At 44.7% G+C, this 7,500-nt stretch overlaps 1 protein-coding gene across 1 annotated transcript in view; it reads right to left on the reverse strand.

Annotated features, from left to right (window-relative positions):
* The window catches only part of lrp6 (low density lipoprotein receptor-related protein 6), a 96,611-nt gene that overhangs the window by 26,316 nt on the left and 62,795 nt on the right, over nucleotides 1-7,500 (reverse strand). Inside the window, exons 12-13 of the mRNA XM_083757703.1 lie at nucleotides 4,750-4,934; nucleotides 2,071-2,397 (exon numbers count right to left, since the gene is read on the reverse strand). Coding sequence (XP_083613829.1) covers nucleotides 2,071-2,397; nucleotides 4,750-4,934 — 512 coding nt within the window. The remainder of the gene's footprint in view (nucleotides 1-2,070; nucleotides 2,398-4,749; nucleotides 4,935-7,500) is intronic.

Below are 7,500 nucleotides of genomic sequence, written 5' to 3' on the forward strand. Positions count from 1 at the left end.
GGCTTCAGTTTCCAGGCCCGTGCCAAGTTGGCAGAGTGGTGGAGTCGACCGCAACGTGCTTTAAAAAGAAAATACCCCCATCCATCCATCCATCCATCCATCCATCCAGTCATCGGCCGTTCGTATACTGCTGCAGAACTGCTGCTTTTAATCTGGGAGCTGCAGTGCAGAGCCAAGCGGCCGACAGTCCCCGGCCCCTACCCTACCCTACCTTACCCAGCACGGACCCTTTGCCCCCCCATGTGTGACCACTTTAAGAGGACACACCAGGTCTTAAAAGTGCCACACAAACTGTCAGGTTGCATCTACGGCGCGCTCCCAAAAGCAGAGGCTCTAAATATTTGAGATATCCGATCCGTCTTCTTGTGTGGTGTGTGGTGCGTGCGTGCGCATGCATTACTGTACTTTTGTCTGGGCCAAATGGCCCCACAAGCATAGCAGAATTTGAGAAATAAGACATTTGGCGAGGAGCGTTTTTCCTGGTCCTTAGAAGAGAAGTGGTTGTTTTATGGTTAAAACATGTATTTTAGAGCTAGGATCAGTCATTTCGATTTTGGGTTTAGTGGTTTTCCCTATTTTCTATTTCATTATATGACACGCAAGCCGTGAGCTTGTACAGTAGATACAGGCAATCTTTTCATTGCTGTCCTAAAATTGTTGATGGCCTCCTCACAAGTGTAGTGGTGATCCAGCCTAGGACATACCCACGGACTGGTCGTCGGAGGTTTTCAACAACTTGGCCCGCCCAAAGACGGAAGGCAGAAAGGCTGGCAAAGTGTGCCATCTCTGCTGCCCTACAAGGCGGAGCTGCCCCTGCTTGTGCCCATGGAGGGCTAAGTGACGTGTGTGTGTTATATCATGAGGACATATCCATGAGTTTGTGAATGTAACCTACTGCATGTAATGTAACCTACCTACTACTGCACCTAAATATTTGTGTTCCTGTATGCTTTCCCTGTGCGTGGACATAAATAAATGGTTAAACTGTGTGTGTGTGTGTGTGTGTGTGTGTGTGTGTGTGTGTGTGTGTGTGTGTGTGTGTGTGTGTGTGTGTATTAACCACTTAAATCCCAGCATCTGTATTGTGGGGAATGCTTTTGCAGAAAATAGCAGATCGACAAGCTTACAACGCGTCACAAAGCATTCTGCACAATGACAGAAAACGGAATAGTCACTAGCATAGAGCCTTGAGGGACAAACCTATGGGGTGCACCCTATTAACCCATTCTGACCTGAGATCAGATTCATACGACGTTTCCACTGGACACACACTGGTCTGATTAACCCATTCTGACCTGAGATCAGTTTCTAAAAAATGTCAAGTCGTTCTTCGATTTTTCAACAGCTAAAGCATAACATGATGCCAACACCAAAATGGGTTCCCGTTCAGAATGGGTTAAGACCTGGAACACATCTATTTCACTTTAGCGTTTAACCACTTTTAACTATTCTGGGGGTCCTTGACATGAAAACGTTTGAGAACCACTGACAAAGGTTTATTTTTATTTTATTTTTATAGATTTTTTTCAGAAAACTGTTAGGATTTAGAAGACGTTAAACATTGACTGACAGCATGTTTTCGGGCACCTCAGTAGACCTTGCCACGCAAAAAAAAAAAAAAAACTACAAATCGCGGGACCCCTGACCAGCCATCGGGGTCCCAAACTAGCATGTAAGATGATAATATGCTAACCGGAGTGATGCGCCAGTGTTTTATTGCCATCCTAAGATCATACTTTATGTCACCAAATCTGAGGATTAATTTCCGAGATATACTCCGCTGAAGATCGTGACCATTATGGGACTCTATGGAGATCGGATGACCGTTTTTCAACAGTTTTTGTTTCCTCTCATCCGTTTCAAGATGGATGCCATAGGTGCCCGTAAGAGGCCGGTCGTAAATGTGGGTCGTACCCCGTCGATTTACGGGCGTGGCAGGCGAGTGATAACCTTTTTGAACCCGTCTAAAGATGGCGCTTAATTTGTAGAATCAGGTCCTCAGGTCTTAATGGGTTAAGTGCGTCAGAGTATCCCCCCCCCCCCCCCTCCTCCTACATCCCCCTCTCTCACCACTGCAGGTCTTGTTGTCGTGGTTGAGCGAGTAGTGGGCGGGGCAGCCGCACACGTAGTCGCTGACGGGCACGGCGAGGCACAGGTGCGAGCAGTGGCCGTTGGTGGCGGCGCAGGCGTTCCAGCCGCCCTGCCGCGACGAGTGGAACACCAGGATGTCCATGACGTAGTCCAGGTGGCCCTGGATGACCGTGCGGTTCTGCCCGCTGGTCTTGTTGGCGCGCTCGATGCTGCGCTGGCTCCAGTCCGTCCAGTAGATGTAGTCCTGGTACTGCGTCAGGCCGAAGGGGTGCGGCAGGTCGTCGGCTATCACCTCGCGCTCCTGGCCTGGGGGAGTGGAGAGTCAGAATCTCAACTTTAGGATATGTCAGTGGTTCCCAAAAGTTCCCTCAAGGAGCCCCAGGGGTCCGTAGCCTAATTCATGTCAAACTGGGGGGTCCTTGAAATTAAACGGGTTGAGAATCACTGCTAGAGCCGTAAAAATATCTTCTCTTATGGGGGGGTCCCTGGCATATCTCTTCAAATGGGGGTCCACAGGCTAATTAGTGTCAATTTGGGGGTCCTTGTCATGAAAAAGAATGAGAACCACTGGGGTAGGTAGGTAGTACGCTCACAAAAAAACATGCAGTGGAATTTGCCCTTCGCTAAACCCCAGCCCAAAAGCCAAATAGTTTAGCAACCGTTGCTAGGCAAAGCTCCCGTCACCTCATAGCCGTCAATGTTATTTGCATGGCTGTGTTGTTGATCACATACACAGCTCAACTTCGGGAAAGTTACACGACTGACCCACCCAGGTGATGGCAATAATACTAATCATCGTAACTCCCGTCAGGCGGTCGTTAAATTGATTGAGTTGGATACAGTTTCTCCCTCAAACGTTTCCTCGTATTTCTAGTTCATTTAAAATAATGTCATGCACATTTTGTCCAGTGCATAGCCTATACTGCAGGCCCTTGTTGACTGGATTTAGAAGACATTTTGAAGCTCTCGCGACTGGAATGATCGATTTCATTTTGAATTCATATGGAGTGCTCCCATCATTTAACATGCATATCAATGGGTGAGAAGGACAGCTTGCCACCGCAGAGTGGAGTAGGTGGGGCTTAGCGAAAGGCGAATTCACAAAATGAAACAGAAAGGGTGGGGGGTTATTAGGGGGGGGGGGGGGGGTCAAGCACAGTAAACCTGTGGTTCTCCAACTTTTTAATGACCCCATCCAAAAAAGGGACCCCACTTTGAGAACCAGTAGCTGTCTAAACATCTGCCAGCAGGGAAAAAAGGCTATTTTCTGTCCCTTCCTTCCAGATCCAACGTTGCCAAAAAGGCCGGGGCTATTTTCCTCTGCACACAAAATTGCTACTTGTTGCGCGGACCTCTGTAGCAGTGTAGCGCTCGGCCCCGGCCTAATAACAGTATCTGTGTGTGTGTGTGTGTGTGTGTGTGTGTGTGTGTGTGTGTGTGTGTGTGTGTGTGTGTGTGGTTGTTGTTTCGCCGAGGAGACATGCTGCGCCTGGTTTCTATCCTTCCACCGGCCCGTCCTGGGCAGTGGTGTAAAGTAAGTACATTTACTTAAGTACTGTACTTAAGAACATTTTTGAGGTATTGTACTTTCCAATTTCCAGTACCTTTACTTCTACTCCACTACATCTCAGAGGCCAAATATTGCACTTTTACTCCACTACATTTATTTGAACACGTTAGTTAATAGTTACTTTGATAATTTATTACAAGACACGTCAGCCCTATATACATTTCAGCCAAAATTATTTGTATACTTGTTTTTGTATACATTTGAACACTTTAAATGGGATGGGACAGTCTACATAGTGAGCACTTTTACTTTTGGTACTTTATAAGTACATTTTGATGCAAATACTTTAGTACTTTTACTCAAGTAAGTTTTGAATTCAAGGCTCTACATTGTAGTATTGACAAAAACATTTGAGCACTATTTTCCTACCATGGGTCGTGAGGTACATTTCAGGACAAGAGCAAATAGTGGAAAGCAGCTTTTGTTTCAGTGGGTTTTTAGAACACCCCCCTCTTCTCCATTCTAAATATAGACGCAGGACAGGCACGATCCACTAATGGGAACCATATTCCTCTAACCGTCATCTGATACATGGTCGAAGCTCAGACCATGTATATACTGTCCCTGTCGGGCACTACTTCTACTGTACATTAGGTAGTACATGAAAAGGGGCAGTGTTGATCTCGTCGACAAAACTACGACTACCTTTTTTCACTGACGAAAACTAAATGAAAAAACTATTAAGCTATTAAAACTGAGACTAAATATATTGACAATTTCGTCAACAAATAAAAACTAGACTAAAATGTTAGGGAGGAGGGGCCCAGGCGGTTAGCTCAACCGTCTGGGCACCTATAGGCTGCTGAGCCAGCCCGACGGCGTGTCGCATGTCTCCCCCCCCCCCCCATTTCCTGTCGGTCTACTTTCAACCTATCAATAAAGGCAGAAAAAGCCAAAAAATATATATCTTTAAAATGTTAGCGAGGGAGTAGTGGAGAAGAGATCCAGACTAAAACTACGACTAACACTAAAACATTCCACGTGACGGAAATATGACAAAAACTAAGCAAAATTGTATAAAAAATAAATAAATTAAAAAAGTTCGCTGTCAAAATCAACACCGAGTAGTAGCGCGCGTTCATATTCACCGAGCATATTAGACGATTCAATCAGGGTCGTGTCCAGGTCCGTCCAGTAGAGGCGGCGCTCGGCGTAGTCGATGGTGAGGCCGTTGGCGCGGCCCACGTCGGGCACCAGCGTGATCCGACCCGTCCCGTCCATCGCAGAGCGGTCGATCTTGGGCTTGCCCCCCCACTCCGTCCAGTACATGAAACTAAAAAAACAAAAAACAAACAGACAATCACAGAAACGCGTGCGTGAGTACGCCTGTCACAATGATCACATAATGGCTTAAGCACAATCATTTGAGATATGGCCTTTATCTATATAATCGTTATCCTTTCCATGTTGACAATTTTTCATACAGTTTTGAATAATGGCGGAAATAGTATACTTGTTTTCTGAAAGACCTGCCCAGCAACCACGAATTAGTGACGTCTCTATTGGGGCCAGATCAAGTCAAACCAAGACTAGTCACATCTGGCCCAGAATATCACCTGATTTCAACAAACTTGAAACCCACTATAAGACGGATGAATCAGAGAGTCTGATCGAGGCCAGATCAACTTAAGTCATATCATAACTAGTCAGATCTGGCCCAGAATAAGCTATATTATTTAACCCATTCTGGCCGGGCACCCATTTTGGTGTCGTGCTTTAGCTATTGAAAAATAGCAGATCTACAAGCTCATATCGCGCCACCGAGTGGCGCGATACGAGCTTGTAGGTCTGCTATTTTTGAAAAATCGAAGACACTTTTAGAATCTGATCTCAGGTCAGAATGGATTCATAATGAAACTGTCAGGATGTAATAGACATTTCTAGAATCTGATCTCAGGTCAGAATGGGTTAAACTGGTGAAGAAGACGTCCTGGAAATGTACTTAAAGATCATCCCCATAATGGGCTGTGATCTGACTTTGTCCTGAACGTCACCGGAGTCATTGGAGGACGTCATCATGACGTCATTTAGCTTGCTGGGTATGTTTCTACATCAGTGGTTCTCAAACTATTTCAAGTCAAGGACCTCCTAAGATAACATGTATTTATTTGGCTGCGGACTCCCCCATCTCAAAAATAGTTTGTGCCAGGGAAGCATGGGGAAGCTATGAAGCAAAGATTTGAGATTAAAAGAATGTTTGTTTTAAAAGTATAATATTCAAAAGATTAGAGAAAGATTGCAGATCTACAAGCTCATAGGGCAGCACGAAGTGATATGCTATGAGCTTGTAAAGTATAACATAATGGCGGTTAGAAAGATCTGCAAGCCTGCAAGGGTCCATTTTAACCCATTCTGAACGGGCACCCATTTTGGTGTCAGCATCATGTTATGCTTTAGCCATTGAAAAATAGCAGATCTACAAGCTCATATCGCGCCACCGAGTGGCGCGATACGAGCTTGTAGGTCTGCTATTTTTTGAAAAATCGAAGAACGACTGACATTTTTAGAATCTGATCTCAGGTCAGAATGTGTTAATCAGACCAGTGTGTGTCCAGTTGAAACCTCGTGTGAATCTGATCTCAGGTCAGAATGGGTTAAGGGTCGAAAACCACTGCCTCTACTCAAACTAGCGTGTTGAAAGCAGTGATGAACTGCATCCAACTGCATCCGACTGCGTCCAACTGCCACGCCGTTGCTGTGCTGTCGTGTGAGAAGGTTTGGCGAGCGCACTCGACAGCACATTAAGGGAAACGTCCACCGACACCTCAAAACTATCGACACCAGAGGCCAACCGAAAATAATCATATCGCTAACCGCCAAAGAATTTAGCACACACACACACAAAAAAAAGAAGCACGGCTATTAAAATAATAGTTGCTACTGGATCAGACACCAGACACAAAAAAAGAGCCTAATGATTTGGAGTTCCGCATTAACAAATGGAATTTTTTAAAAAGGACGATCTAGAGCTAGAAGCAAATAAAACCCACACAATTACAAAACATTTAATCAATCTTCAGAAACAATGGCCATTAAAAACATTGCAGAAAACGTTCCCACCACTTAAAACTGGGCTTGCCAAGACACAGAGGGTCAACAAAGGTTTTTCGTTTGTTTTTTTCATTTTGAAGTTCAGAGGCCTGATGATCCATTAAAAACAGCTCACTGTAAACGTGGGCTTCACTGGGACCATTATCAGTAATCCAGCCACTCTGTGGTTGCACCGGAACCACCAAACCATCACATTAACCCATTCTGACCTGAGATCAGATTCATACAAGGTTTCCGCCGGACAAACACTGGGTCTGATGAACCCATTCTGACCTGAGATCAGATTCTAAAAATGTCAGTCGTTCTTCGATTTTTCAAAAATAGCAGACCTACAAGCTCGTATCGCGCCACTCAGTGGCGCGATATGAGCTTGTAGATCTGCTATTTTTAAATAGCTAAAGCACGACATGATGCCGACACCAAAATGGGTGCCCGGTCAGAATGGGTTAAAAGTATCCCTTCCAGTTTTAAGATATCTCAGACTTGTTCCTTTTTATCGTTGGGGAATATACCTGAATTATGACTGATTATGTGACAGATATTTAATCAAGATCCTTTTAGCATCAAATAAGAAAAGCGATTACAAGACGCTGGTACCAACAGGACCCACCAACCAAATACAATTGGAAGGTCATTACAGAGGATAATATCTTGGAAAAACTAAGTTTTATTCTTAGACAAGTTCTATTAAGAAAATGGGATCTCTTCCTTCAGCCTATTGCTGCTATTGTAGGAGAATTTCAACATTGTTTGTTCTTTGTGATCGTTTTGTTTTCGTGGTTGACATA

The sequence above is a fragment of the Protomyctophum parallelum genome (genome assembly GCF_964188405.1).
Source record: "Protomyctophum parallelum genome assembly, chromosome: 22".
NCBI classification, from domain to species: Eukaryota; Metazoa; Chordata; class Actinopteri; order Myctophiformes; family Myctophidae; genus Protomyctophum; species Protomyctophum parallelum.